This window comes from Triticum dicoccoides, chromosome 3B (assembly GCF_002162155.2).
Source record: "Triticum dicoccoides isolate Atlit2015 ecotype Zavitan chromosome 3B, WEW_v2.0, whole genome shotgun sequence".
Taxonomy (NCBI): domain Eukaryota; kingdom Viridiplantae; phylum Streptophyta; class Magnoliopsida; order Poales; family Poaceae; genus Triticum; species Triticum dicoccoides.
In genome coordinates, this window is record NC_041385.1 from 3,143,057 (window position 1) to 3,158,305 (window position 15,249).

Here is a 15,249-nt window from a genome sequence, read left to right on the forward strand (position 1 = left end):
TGCCTGCCTGCGAAGTTCACGTGCATAGTCGTTAGGCAGATTCTTCGCGGCTTGGGACGGTGTGCTCAAAAATGACTTAGCCCACTTCTTTTGCTCATCAGAAAATACTGGCTTGGGCTCGGGCTCTCTTTTCTTCTTGCAGTCCGCCTTCCATTTCTCCAAATCAGCAGCCGCGGCCGCGTCGACTTCCTCGGCACTACGTTCCCAAGGCCTTGTGGGGAGAGGCTTCAGTGATGGCTCCGGTACCTTTGTGGTCTTAGGTACATAAGGGTCCGGGTTAATAATCCAGGTACCCTTTAGTCGCGGCCCGCCTCCCCAACCGGGACTAAAGGGTTTTGGCGCCGCTTCCGTTCCCGCGCAGAAAGACCCTTTAGTCGCGGTTGGAGAGGCGGACCGCGACTAAAGGTACCCTTTAGTCGCGGTCCGCCTCTCCAACCGCGACTAAAGGTCTGTGCAAGAACTGGCGCGGTTCAATGGGATGTTTAGTCCCACCTCGCTAGCCGAGAGGCTTCGACAGTGGTTTATAAGCGCGGCTGCGCTCACCACTTCGAGCTCCTCTCAAATGCAGGCTTACGGGCCAATTCTGTCACTATGTGCCTGTGGGCCTACTCGGCCTTCTGCGGGCCTGAATCCTGGCCCTTTAATGGGTTTCTAGTCGTATTTAATGGGGGCCTAGATGTGGTATTAGCATACATCATTAAATAGTAATGCTTCTGTTCATTGCGTGGAACAGTTGGCAAGCATTACGAGAATTGTTGTTTACATGATTCTGTATATGGTCCGTATTTAGGATCGAGTGATAATATACATACAGAATATTTGTGTCTGGTTTTTCTAGGACGATTCAAATTTGTTGTCCATTGATTTCTTTGGATGGTGTGGGGACAAAGACACATCATTTGATATGGATTTTATTTTACCATTTGTGCCTCTGCCCCGCACACCTCGAACACTCTCAGTCCAGGCTATAGATGGATTTTACAAAGCTCTTTCACTTGGATATAAAATAGTGGATATCTACAATGTGATTCTTTTTTTCATTTGTCCGATCCGCCACCATCCATCCATGGGTGCAGCTGCAACACCGGCGAACCTGACGTCACCACTGGGCACCGGTCGGAAGAGGTGAGACTCGGAAATTAACTTCAACTTATTTAAGTAATTTCACAATTGTGGGACAAAATACAGTTAGTTTATCTTTTGTAAATGACAAATAGTGAGGATCTTTGAAGTAATTAAAAACATTGAAACTCAGGGCGGACTAGACCTTGAAATTCAGATCACAACACATTATTTAATTAATTTGACTCTAACCTATCCTATGCACACTATCAACACCAAACAGGGGCCTTTTTGCTGTGTGTTTATTTGTGCTATGACCGAAGTACTCTATGATCTTCAGAGAGCTAACTCTTAATGAATTTGATTCTAACACCGTCACCACCACTCAGGGGCCTAATTTACTGGTGGTTTGTTTGTGCTATAAAGTAGTACTCTGATCTTCAGAGTTCCAACTCTAAGAAATTCAGAAGCATTTGCCTGTAACACTACACCTTGGTAAACAAAAACATCCAAACCACGGAAAGATTATTCTTTTTTTTTTTGCGGGTGACGGGACCAAGATATCTCTCCAAGTAAACATACATTTAGTCTTACAGAACCTCGGTTTTAACGGTATTGGCTGGCTCATAATTGTGTTATTTCATATAACCTTTCCCTGCCTAACATACTTCATGCAAGTATGATATTAGGACACTGTGCTGATGGATATAAGATGTTAGCTCCTTTTTGGTGCAATTATTCTCTCGGAAGTGTTGGTTAAATGTTGTGTACATTAAGAATCTTTTTTTGTGGATGGTGTACATTAAAATTTTACTATGGCCTTTATCATCAGAGCTATATTTGGTATGCCCTAATCTATGAAAACTGGCATTCATTTTGTTTTGAGTGATTCACATCAGTATTTTCTTTATCAATTGTTTGTTCTTTTTATATGAATCTTCTAAGACACCAATGTCAACCTTTTTGTGCTAATATGTGTCACTCCGATAAATTTCACACCTACATGTTTTCATTTTGTCATATATCTCTAAATCATTCTTGAGTTCCGCCGCAACTCGCGGGGTATCCTCTAGTTTAATAAACAAATTAGCACCTATTTTATGCGCCATGTGAGAATGCATGTCGTTTGAACACTATCACGGGCTTGAACTTTACATTTTGACTCCTTATTTATGTGAAAGATATACATGGTGAAAATATGACATATGATAGATATATCAGAGCATCTCCAACAAATGATGTAAAACCTGTTGCCCAAAAACGATTATAGGTAGGAGAGAGAGGGTTTTTGAGCACCAGAAAAATATGCTTACCGAAAAAGGGTTTCCCCCACTTTGTATACAAAGCAACCAACCGAACCATACATGGATAGGTGCTGGGGCGGAAGCAGCACAGTCACACCCAAAAGAAACAACAGAGAACAAAAGAAAACAAATGCCGACAACGGCAGATTAACAAAAACGAAGAAGCCTCGCAATCGCAGCGCCCACCGGGATTTTCCACTAGACTCCAAGACTCCGAAGCGCCGGCACCTATCAACACCTCCAAGAAGGATCGCGACGATGACAATGCTGCTGCCAAGGGTTTCCCCCGGTACACGACGAGACGAGAGGAAGGGTAGCCCCCGACGCCCTCCCGGAAGGTCAGCTGGCACCCACAGGCGCCACCGAGTCGGCGTTGGCCCCGCCGATAAGGGTTTCCCCCGATCCCAACCCACACCTCAGGCACTCCGGATCCAGCCACCAAACCAACCACCAGCCTGCGCCAACGCGGTCACGAGGCCCCCACGCCGTCTCACCACGGCACCGCGAAGTGGGGACAGCGCCGGCGAAGAATCAGAGCCGGGACTAGGGCATCAGCACCGTCGGCACGCGGGAGGGCCCCACCTCCACCGTCCGTGACGGTAGCCGTCCGGACGCAATAGCAGGAGCACACCAGGCCCGTGGGCCCACAGGCCCGTCCGAGCCCTCGTGGGCCCGTAAAGCTCCCGCCTTCGCGTTGCTGCCGGCACCCCATCGGCGCCGATGCCCCATATCCGAGCCGCTCCTCCTCCTCACCGCGCCGCAGACAACATGGCCACGCCGAGGGGCCGGCCCGCTAGGACCCAGATGGGGCCCGCTGGGCCCAGATTTGGGCCGGGGGCACGACGTCGGCCGCCCAGCACCACCATGCCGCCACCATGTCCGCCGCCGGCCACCCCGCCAGGTCACCGGACCGTCGCCAAGCCGAGCGACACCGCCGCCGCCCCCTGCCCCGGGCCAGGAGGACGCGCGCGTGGGAGGGGAGATCCAGCCGCCGCCGGCACCCCCTGGGCCAGAGCGGGGTCGCCCACCGGCGACGGCAGGGGAGAGGATGAGGGGCGACGCCAAGAGCAGGGGCGCAGGGGCCGCCCCGGCCGCCTCCCGGGGAGGCGGCGCGAAGGCGGAAGGAGGGGCGGGGGAAGGGGGCGGATCCGGGCCGCGCGCCGGCGAGGGCGACCGGATCCCGCCGGAGACGGGTAGGGGGAGGTGGCGGCGGCGAGGGTTTCGGTCGCGGGAGCCCTAAACTTTTCAAGTATGAACATGATTAGTTGGATATTCAGAAACTTTGAACTCTAGCTAATACAAAATGTTCAACATATAAACATTAAAACGATGTACTACCATAGACCATCACACTACTACTCCTCACTTCTACAGCAGACCATCACGGAAATGGCGTGTTTGTACATGCATGGTATGCGTTGAAGTCATCATCGTCCGAGGGTCGATCTCGATCGCCCCTCCACCAGAGGGGTCTGCCTCGTGGTCATTTGCAGGTAGATGGCATCACCCCCTTGTCGTCTTTGTCGATGCCTTCCCTCTCGAGCTGGTCGAAGAGTTCAAAATTTATCATAGTTTTCAATTATATTATTTTTTTGACATGCATTAACATTGTGTTAGTTAAATTTAAGGTCAAAATTTATCATAGAACATGATGAGATTTATCATAGTACAAAAGGAACTAATAAACCAGGACCGAGGTAGTAGCTCTAAAGACAGACCATGTCTGGGCATGCAAGACACACGAGTACACTACACGTTTCCACCAAGTTCAATAGCGTTCTTGGCCTATTGGAAGACAGTGCTCATTCGGTAGTTCATTGGCGCAGGCAAAAGGCAACGAATCCTAGATATTAGAACATGATGAAATTTGCTTCGGCCTTAGCTTCATTCTTATTTCTAATTTGATTTAAATCCAGTGTGTGTCCTATTTCACTTGTTGCTTTATTATTGATCTGAAAAAAATGACTATACGCGTATATACGTGTTCACTATCAGACATGTACTAATTTGTGCATGAATGAATCTCCGTTGAACGACATTGAAAATGATAGCCCTAATTTCTGGAACCTAGGTACACGGGAAATTACTAGGGGCTTCGGTTGTGTGATGTATCTATTGATGTACACTTGAACTGAGATGCTATTTTTTTTTTGTGAGTACACTTGAACCCATGATCATACATGTATTTTTCTCTAGAATGACATCAAAGAACAAGCCTCATATAGATGCCCAAGTGTAACACATCATAAAAAGGAGAAACAAGGTGAGATCACACAAGTAGCAGTATCATATGCTCTATTGATTGTTTTATTACACATGCAAATAGGTCAGACACCAGTCTTGTTGAGCGGAGTCGGGTAGGATACGGTAGTACATAACAAACGATCTCTACTTGTTCAGGTGCCTTTTTGTGGCAGTTTTACCACCCAATGATGGGTCATTGAAGTCGATATATTATGGATGATTAGGGAAACTGCCGAGAAAGGGCATATCTCTAGCGGATTATTTTGCTGGCCCATTGAAGATGTGATTGTCTCACGTGGTATTTTTCATGAATCGCCAACATCTATCCGTCGGAGGTGGCTCATTTCAGCAGACGCCTTTGGTCTTGTTTCACCTCAGACAGTTGAACCACGGGAGATAGACGCGACAGGTGATATGGCGAATGCTTAGTTTGTTGACATATTGTAAATGTACAAAGCAGTACAGACAATAATTGTTCAAATAGCTAAACGCATTCATGTTCATATGGCACATCAAGGGGGTGCAGAAAGAAGGCTTAGAGAAGAGCAATGTTTCTTTTCCTGCGAGAGATCCCTGAAATATAGTAATAATTTAGAGAAAGCCCTCTGCATGCCCAAAATTAATATAAATGTATGGCAAAATTTAATACTACTCCCGCCGCTCCTAAATATAAGCCTTTTTAGAGATTTCAATACGGACAACATACGGATGCATAAACACATATTTTAGAGCGTATATTCACTCATTTTGCTCCGTATGTCGTATGTATTGGAATCTCTAAATAGCCTTATATTAAGAAACGGAGTGAGTAAATCTGAACAAATAGAATAAATATTTATATTTCCTAAAACTGAAAATTAATATGCATGCATGATACTAGATATGTTCTGTTTAGGAAAGAATCATAACTCTAATCCATATCCATTGCTGGCATGGGGCAATGGAAAGACGTAGAAAATCACTGCTTTTTGACACAAAGAATGAGAAGCCCTTGAGATTTCATACATGGGACAAAGTCATTACACAAAACTAGCAGTTTACGTACGAATAGAGCCTCTTTCTAGCCGCTGTCTCCTCCTCTAAGAAAAGCTAGGGTTCGTGCTTCTCGCCGGTTCCGCCGCAGGTCCGCCTCGTCTCCGATGGCCCTAGGGCCATGGGGGCGTGGTGGATCCTGGCAAGGGCCGGCGGGAGGGCTCCGTTGTTAGTCGTTCCTTCAAAATTTGTTAGGGTTTGTGTCCTACTCAGGAAGACGAGACGGTGGCGGCTCCCTGAAGATGGAATAAAGGTCTTCCCGCCTAGTTCCCGTTCCGGTGGTGCGTCTAGCATCGTTGGTGGGCGTGTGAAGGTGTGTCTCCGGCGGATCTATCCTCGGTGGATTTGCTCGGATCTGGTTGTGGTTCGTCTATGTTCGTGTGTCTTCAGGTTGGATTCTTTCGATCTACGTTATTCTTCATCAGCGGCGGTTGCTGTTCTGGTGCGCTGGTCCTACGGGGCCTTAGCACGACGACTTCCCGACTGTCTACTACAACAAGATGTGCCCGACTCCGGCGAGGGAGGGGTGATGACGGCGGCGCGCCTTCGGCTCGTTTCAGTGATTGTAGTCGTTGCTAGGTGGTCTACGGATCTGGATGTAATTTTTATTATTTCTAGTGTTCGTTGTACTGCCGTGATGGAAGATGAATAGATTGAAAGTTTTCTCGCAAAAAAAAAAAAACTAGCAGTTTACGTACTGTACATACATGGGAGCTAGCTTAGCGTACATACCGTACAGCATGCACACGAGCTAGAGCTAATTAAAGCTTGAGGCTAAGATCAAGCTTCTGGTGCTTGTCTTCGTCGTCGTCGTCAACAAGGTACCCCGTCGCGGTGTCCGGCATCGGGGGACGAGGATGGTCAGGGAGGTAGAGGTGGGCGTTCCAGCTGCTGACGACCCTCTCCTTCCTGTGCGCGTTTTGATGGCCCCCTAGCGCCTGGGACTTGAGGAACTTCCTCTCGCAGAAGAGGCAAGAGAAGAACCTTGATCTCACGCTGCCTCTGCGGCGGCCACGGCTGCCAGAAGGAAGAACAGCCCAAGGAGACATGGGGGCCAGTGTGAGAGACAGGTCTAGGGGAGCTGCTTCAACTGCTGGGAGAGCCTGAGCCTCCATGCACTAGTCGGAAAAAATGGTGAAACGAGGAGCTGTGAGCTCTTGGTGGCGGCCAGTAGCGACCGAGTTTTATAAGAGGGTGGTGGCCATGGAAGGAAGAAGATCATGAGTGCGAATTTTCAGCGGACGAGCACCAGGCAGGCCGCTATCCTGGGCATCCTTTTGGGCCTGGGGATCTGAATTTTGTCAGTGGATGGCAGGCCTATGCAGGGGAATACGACCGGCGATACGCCTAGGATATGTGTAGGCGTATTGTGTGCAGCCCATCCCCAGCATCTGTGCCCGCGCGTCATTCGCCTGGACCGAAATCAAGGCCCATGACCACTCGTTCGAAACAGCACAGGCCAGAGAATCTTGTCACGACGGGGCTGCGTGGAATACACGAGAGCCACGCAGCTGGTCGTCTCCTCCCTCCCAATCTGCATCACTTTGGCGAACATCGGCGACTGTGCTGCTCCGGCAAGATGTCAATGGCGTCGAGATCAACGGGTATGTTTTCTTCCACCTCCGGCCAACCCTACTTGGTACCAAGTTCCATTTTATCGCCATAGATTTTGGGGATTTCTCAGTTCCCTCTTCCCAATGGAGTCTCAGGATTCTATGAGCGTCCCAAACGCCGCGTTTGGCGCCGCCGGCTGTGCGCGTGCGACCGAAGCGACGGCCGGAGCACTCGTCCTCTTCCACTCCGGCGGCCAAACCACCTGGATCCCACGTCGTCTTCCACTGCGGCGGCCAGATCACCTCGAGCTTGCGCAACACCGGATCTGCAGGGCAGGCGGTCCTCATCCATGGATCTGGCCGGGGGCAATCATTTTCTCCATTGTTTCCGTTGTCAGGTTGGAACACATCCTATACTTGTGCTTTTTGTTTTGTTCATCTATGGCGAGATGTGCTCAATTTGTGTTGAGTGCCATGGGTTCGTCTTCTTATTGACCGTCCGTCATGGCTTCGTTTAGATCCGCGTCTCATTCTATCAATTTGAATTTGTTTGCGTCACCACCCCCTTTTCTGCAGGATCCGTGTTGGGATGGCAAAGCTCATTCCTGATGTCCTCCCCGTGGAGTCGTGAGATTCCATCAATATCGTCGATTGTCAGTTGGGCCGCCGCGGCGAGGGCACACAGCTGTGCGGGGACGCCGGCTTTGACGTTTGCTCAGAAGCCACTGGTGGCGGGACCATAAGGTAATTATGAATCTACAACTCTCTCATGTACCGTATGGTGCAGTTTGCTTTCCCAGATAATGCTAGACGCCCATGTTTCTGAGACAAACGTTTCTTGGCCAAAACCAACAATTGTGGTTCTTTTTTGGTGGATTGATTCTTGCTTTACCATGCGATTCAGTTTTTGGCATGTCTGAAGAAAAAAATGCAGAATTCATTGCCTTGCCGTGTCTTGGTTAAAATCAGTACGCAATTTAGTGCTGTGTTGTTTTACGAGATGCATCACATTCTGGATTTTGTTTTATTTTGTACGTGATGTATGTTGAAATGGTCATGGTGCACTGAATTTAGGGTGGTCAGGAATATCTGAAGTGGATCTCAAGCTAGTTGTGATTAGGCATGATGCACTGCGGTTGTGTTCGAAACACTTTCTTATGAATTGCTTTGGTCTAGTTGAATGCCGTGATGGAAAACCAGACGGCTTTAGATCCAGCGATGTACTTGTCGGCGACGGACTTGGATTCACCGGTCATGTGCAGTATATCTAGAGAAGTTTGATCTATTGTTCTGTCCACCCTCTCATTCTTGAATTAATCATGGGTAGTTGGTTGTGTATTTGGAACTAAAAAATGTTAGATTTATCTTAAACAGAAAAGGCAGTGTTTAGGATGTGCCGCTAGCCTGGAAATTCAATGAAGTTTCTTTTTGTTCTGCACATTTTCAGAATACAAATATGAAGCTTTCTTTTAGTTGTAGTCTGTTTTTAGTTGCCTCACTTGTAATTATGTTTTTATGGTTAGCCATAATTTTTTTTTCATTTTCTCAGCAGGCGATGATGAATGGAACGCCCATGAACATACGCTAGTAGGCATTTGAAGTGAAGGATGTGTGTGTTGGCAACTAGTCCTGGTCCCACCTTTGATTCGCTTGCTTGTCTGTTTTGTTCAAAATATGATGCAGGGTTAGGATTAAACCGCCTTATGAGCAGCATTTGAAGAGGTCGCGCTTTTGCAAGATTTGTAGAATGCAATGAAACAAAAGCACAACATCAACATGTCTTGATAGAGGAGATTTGCCGAAGGTGCCAAGGAAATTGCTGAAATGTTCGGATGTGGTGTTCTCGGACACCGCTGAATTGTGTGTTGTAAGGACACTGGACCATTTGAGCCTAACTTTTTTTTAGATGGTTGCTGTTGTTGGTCAAAGAGTTTTCAACTCTCACGAATTCCTTTCTTATTTATGTGCCTTTTCATGTAATCGCGAACTGTGTGATCTGATTTTACATTGGACTTGGACCGGTTTGTTGAACACTGCTAGTTGGGTGAAAAAAATTCATTGTTGTGAGCCGATTGCTATGTTTCAATTGAATCTTGTGCGTTCTTTTTTTTTGTATTCTGGCGCTGCATTTTTTCATGTACAGAATTGTGATGTTAAATACTGCCCTCCTTTGCTGGAGGGGTGCTCCTGTTGTGTCGTTGGTTTTTTGCTGAGTTGTCATGGTGCCAAGGTTTTGGCTTGGTCGTTTGATTAGGAAAGTGGTTTGTGGATCTCGAGAGAAGTGTGAGTGCCCATGCCTAGCAGTGCACGTTTGCACGTTCTAGCTGCGTGCAGGTGAGTTGACAACAACTGCGGCTAGCATGCTTGGGGCAGGCATTCGCAGGGTAGTTTGCCATGTACAAGGTCACAGTTGAATTTAATGCCTAGGGGATGGGTAGCCATGTGGGGCTGGGAGAGTGTGCATTGCATTCGCTCTCGCTCTCCATGGAGGAATCCATCAGAGAGGATGCGTAGTAAATTCGCAGACGTGACAAGACGCTGCACCTCGCACAACTGTTCCAACCAACTAGAAGTGTTCACCGTGAGCATGACTGTGCCGTTGTGGCGTGATAAGTCAAAACTAAATGCATGTTTAAGAATTGTCTGCTCTATCAGATGCTTTCATTAGTGAGCTCATGTGCCCAAGCTATGCCGATTTACTAACGTGTCAAACAGTTAAAATCGATTCCCACGTAATGGTGTTTAAACACAAAACAGTCTAACCTTGGCGCGTTTTGTTGGTGCAGCCGGAGTAATCGCATTAATATGAACTGTCTTTTCTTTTTTTTGCGGGTGAATATGAAACTGTCTTGCATTGCTTAACGAATGATGGCCAGTGGTGAACGAACTTACCTGCTTTCTGACGTGACATGACGGTGGAAAGTGAACCACATTGCGCGGCGCAACGCTGTGCATTGCACAGGAGCGAGCGTCTCGCGTAAAAGTTAACTCGCTAATGCTAATTGACCATTAGACGTAAGCATGCCACAGTTGCCTGATTAGGGAAGACTTTTGCTCTGTCACACAAAGCACATGTGGCTAAGCTGTTCCGATTTTCTACCATGTGGAGCAGATAAAACTGAAGTGCCAGGTTAGTGGTGATGGTTTTTAAACACAACGACAGTGCTGCATTTGCTGGTCAAAACGGACAGACGAATTAACATGAAACAGATTAAACTTGCTTAGTGAAATGATAGCTAATGTGAACGAACTTGGGTCTTCGCTGGCCGCCAATGCTCCACGTCCGCACTTGACAAACTGGTTCCGCTAGCCAACGTTGCTCCACGGCATGCATGCACATGGCGTACAGGTCCCCACGAACAAGGACGTACAGTTCTCCAGCGACGTACATGTCAGCTTGGCGTCAGAGGGCTAGGTCCTTTTGCATATGCGTGGGGCCTGACTGCTTCAATACGGACCAAAAATAAATCAAATACGTGAGATACACACTGGCAGCACGGATCCATATGGTGCTGTGACGGCCCTGATAGCGGCCTGCCTGCAGCGCGGCCGCTGTTCGCATTTTTCGGAAGATCACTTGCTAAATCTGGGAGCCACAATAACAATTGCCAGTGGGTGCCCCCTCGGGTCTACGGGCAGGTACCACACGAGGACATCCACTGGCTACATCATGGCTACAGGATGTAATTTACACGCCCCATCATGCTATTGGGTAGTCTTTTTCTTGCAAAAGCCAACCGGGGGATACCAGAATTATATTCCCACTAGACCAATCACTAAGGCTAGATCAAAGGTTAGGGCATCTCTAACAGATCCCTAAAACATGAAATTCTTCTCCCTACCCCATTTCTCTAAAAAAAGTAACATGGAAATCACTGTTCCGGACCTAGCATACCCCTTAATTATAAGTTAGTTAACATAAAAAATTTTGACACAAATTTAAACGACTCCTTTCCATAATTCGTTAACGGTACGTCATTAACATCTTAACATACCATAATTAAACAGTCCATAAATACTACTCCCTTCGTTCCTAAATATAAGTCTTTCTAGAGATTTCATAAGTGACTACATACGGAGCACAATGAGTGAATCGACACTCTAAAATATGTCTATATACATCGTAGTCCCTATTGGAATCTCTAGAAAGACTTATATTTAGAAACAGAGGGAGTATCTTACGACGAAATCTATATCGACCTACCATACGATCGATCTAAACATATGAACACAACATGGTACCTAGCTCTACTTATCGTCAAGGCAGTTAAGATACTCCTACATGTCTGAACCCAACCCACTGTCCTAGTTGGAGGATGAGTCGGAAGATGCGATAATGACCGGTCCCACCACGGAGGGGACGGTCATGTTGTCGTTGGTGGTGGGCCTCCCAAATGGCTTCTCCTCCCCCCCCCCCTCCGACACCTCTAATAGCTCGTTGAGCTCTTCGTAGTACCCGTTGTTCTTGACGTCACGGCGGGCGAGATTGGCGCGGTTGTCTTCAACCTCACACTCATCTTGGAAGGACCTGAAGACCATCATGCTAATGGCGACGAGCTCCAGCTTGTCTTGGACGAGCTTCACCATGTACTCCAGGTTGATGTGCTCGGCCTCCTGCTGCTCCTCCGCTTCCTTGTCCTCCAGCTCTTCCACCCGAGAGATGATACACATGTCCGCTGGGGCGCGAGCTTCGAGGGCAGTGGCAGCACCCGAGCATTGCCTGTACCCTGAAGAGGCGGACAACTGTAGCATCATAGGCACGCAACACATCCTTTGCCATGTAGAAAGTCCTGAGCCACGACGGCCGAAATGCTTGTGCCAGAACTCGGCCGCGTACTTCGATGGCGGTGGCAGTGTCATTGGCATGTCTTCTCTGGATAGGACTGCGCAGACTGTGTGGAACAACGAGGTCGAAGAAGATGGCGCGGATGGCCAATCAAAGAGGGAAGGCCGACGGAGTCAAAGAAGGGTGTGAGGCGGCGATGGGGTGGCACGGGGGCGTCGGGTGGCAACGGATGCAGCGACGGGTAGTGGATAAGGGTATGCAAGATTGGTCATTGTCTGGGTGGTCGTGGGAGAGGCTCGATTGGGGTTGGCAACGGGGTAGTTTAGGGTTTGGTGGCGGCGACACTGGCTTTTATAGACTGAGCAGGTGCAATCGGCATGTGTGGTGGTTGGTGTGCCATGAATGCGTCCGTCCCTACTTTTACTGGGAATGGCTCCCTTTGGTCTAAAAATAGCAAGCGATGGCCATCTACGAGCTGCCTTCCCCGTCGGCATGTTGAAATTATTGCCTGCTCTTCTTTATCGGTTCGGACTTTTGGATGAATTAGTTAGTAAAAAGAATTAAAAAAAGCCCAGTGGATGATTTTAACATGGCATCGAACCCAAGAGGTCTCAGGTTCAAGACACTAGTTACCAATGCAATGCAGTATTAAAAACAATTGTTGCCTACACCGATCCTAGGTCTAAGGCTTAGAAAAAGGCCTATTATATTGATTACATGTATAGATTTAGTCCTGTGATAACAGTTTCCCTGGTGATGGGTACTCTCTGGTGATACAGTTCATCCTTGTAGATCATCATGCGTTATTGACCTGCCTGCATATATTCTTTTCTGGGTATCTCACCTTTTTTTTCTTCTGGGAATCTCACCTGAACTTTGCATGCTTCCACTGGACTGAAAACTGCACGTGGGTGCATGCAGCCACAAGCCGTGCATGTACTTCCGTTCATATTGAAATACTATTTTAAAAGACTTATATTTAGAAACGAAGGGAGTATATGTGCATGCACGTGGACGTTACATAGCAGGAAAAGGAAAGGTTAGACGTGACGAAGGAGGCCTACACGCGGACAGGTTGATCAGTCGTCTCGTTTGTGATCCAGATCAGGACCCTGCTAGCTCTGGGCTTCTAAACATACGCTTCACTTCATGTCCAGGTATCTGCTTTTTCTTTGGCTCAGGTGTGTGTCTGCTCTGCAAGCATCCATCACGGGTTCGGACAGTTGAACAGTTAATCCACTGTGCTCCTTTGCTCGAGCTCCTCCCAATCCTAGCTGCCTCCTCCTCCCAACCCTAGCCGCCCCTCCTCCTCATCCCCTCCCCTCCTCCCTCCCTCTCCGCCACCTGAGGCAGCCGCCGGGCAAGCCCGGGGCGCCAAGAATGGTGGCGGCGGGCCTCGGTTGCCCTGCTTCTGTGTGGGGAACCCCGGATCTAGAGCGGCGGCTACATTGGCAAGGCACGGTCGGCTAACAGCCGTGCGGGTGGTTAATCCGGTGTCCCGGTCGTACGGGCGGTGGGATCCGGTGGTCGTTCGCGGCCGGTGGCGGCTTCTGCGGTGGTCGGTGTGCGCGATCTGCCGCCCCCCTTCCTCCCATGTTCGGCGTGCGGGCCAGCCTGGTCGGGCCGCGCTTCCTCTTGGTCGCCGGTTCTATACAGGAGGTGCTGTTGGTGGCGGAGATCTAGTTCGGGCGAAATCCCTGGCCAGCCATGATCGGCCGCGCCGACGGCGACGCCTGAGGGTGTCATTTCCCTCCTTGAAGGCGTCGGTATGGACTGATCTCCTCACTTCACCTTCACGGCGATGTTCCCTTCTTGAAAGCGCCGCTTTGGGAACCTTGGGGTTGGGTGGCGCTTGTGGGTGATGGGCGACGGCGATGGTGCTGCCCTTTCCTAGCATGGATTTACGTCCGTTGCTTGGAGATGGAGTCGCGTAGGTGGAGGTCATCGGCTGGCGTCGTGGTGGTGTCAATGACGGAGGACCTGCCAAGGCTTGCGTAGGTGGAGGTCGCCGTTTGGCGCCGTGGTGGCGTCGGTGGCGGAGGACCTGCCAAGGTTGTCACCTCAATCTGCTCTGAAGATGGACCAGTGGAAGATGGCCGCGACGAATGTGAGTGCGTCAGACCGGTTTGAGCCCCGGACCCGGCAGATGGCTCGGTCGAGGCCTTCGGCTTTAGATGTTAGGCTTAGGTGAGAGGTATGAGTATATAGCCCAGCTTGCACCCATTCATCATTTGGATAGAAGTAGCGACAGATACTGCCAAGATGGCGAATTAAGGCATATTGTTGTTATACTTCGTAAGGTCCTCAAGAATAATCAATAAAATGGCCGTATGCATCTCCCAGATGCAGAGGCCCGGGGTCATCCTCTTTTTCGAAAAAAAATACACTGTGCTCCTCGCCGGAGAACACGCTGATGCTGTACATAGTGAATGCATTCATCGACATTATTAAGCAAATTAATTACCATGAACGTGGTTTAAAGCCTGGTATTAGAAAAGGGGGCAATGGTCCAGGCCAGGTCAGCCCATTAGTCCCGGTTCAACCCAGAACCGGGACCAATGGGGCATTGGACCCGGTTCGTGAGCCCCGGGGGCCGGCCGGGTCACGTGGGCCATTGGTCCCGGTTCGTCTGGACCTTTTGGTTCCGGTTGGTGGGACGAACCGGGACCAATGCGCCTCGCTCCTGACCCACCACCATTGGTCCCGTTTGGTGGCTTGATCCGGGACCAAAGGCTGCCCTTTAGTCCCGGTTCATGCCACCAACCGGGACTAAAGGGTTGGCCCTCGTTGCGCTCAGAGTTTAGTCCCACCTCGCCAACCAAAGGGGAATCAGACCGGTTTATAAGCCCCTCCCTCTCTCCCTTTGTTGAGCTCCTCTCAAAATGAAAATAGATGCCCTTATACATGAAATTTAATCTAAATTCATATGAATTTCTCTGAAATTAGTAGAAATTCATTATGAATTTAGGTTGAATTTTCTCTATAAGCGCATCTATGCTCATTTCTGAGCAGTTTCTTATATAGTTTTTTTCTTTTCTGCTATATTTATTTTTTTCTTTTTATTTCTGAGTTGTAATAAGTCATTAAAAATAAGCATCTATGCTCATTTTTTAGTTAAGTTAATCACAACTATTTTTTTCTATTTATTTCTGAATTGTAATAAGTCATTAAAAATAAGCATTTATGCTCATTTTTTAAGTAAAGTTAATCACAACTATTTTTGCTTCTATTTATTTCTGAGTAGTTTTTTATATATTTTTTTCTTTTC

The 15,249-nt window shown here is 48.4% G+C and overlaps 1 protein-coding gene and 1 long non-coding RNA gene across 2 annotated transcripts; one reads left to right on the forward strand and one right to left on the reverse strand.

Annotated features, from left to right (window-relative positions):
* Positions 1-6,403: 6,403 nt before the first annotated feature.
* LOC119280389 (zinc finger protein 2-like) lies at positions 6,404-6,757 on the reverse strand. The gene has a single exon (XM_037561251.1). It carries the CDS (start codon positions 6,755-6,757, stop codon positions 6,404-6,406), a length of 354 nt encoding a protein of 117 aa, XP_037417148.1.
* A 117-nt stretch (positions 6,758-6,874) lies between these two features.
* Positions 6,875-9,279, forward strand: LOC119280390. The gene is made up of 4 exons (XR_005138074.1): positions 6,875-7,246; positions 7,352-7,593; positions 7,772-7,939; positions 8,745-9,279. It is a non-coding gene; the product is annotated as an uncharacterized LOC119280390 (long non-coding RNA).
* The last annotated feature ends 5,970 nt before the right edge of the window (positions 9,280-15,249 follow it).

Excerpts from the sequence above, each read along its gene's own strand:
- LOC119280389 (XM_037561251.1), bottom strand. The coding sequence starts at position 6,757 with ATGGAGGCTCAGGCTCTCCCAGCAGTTGAAGCAGCTCCCCTAGACCTG.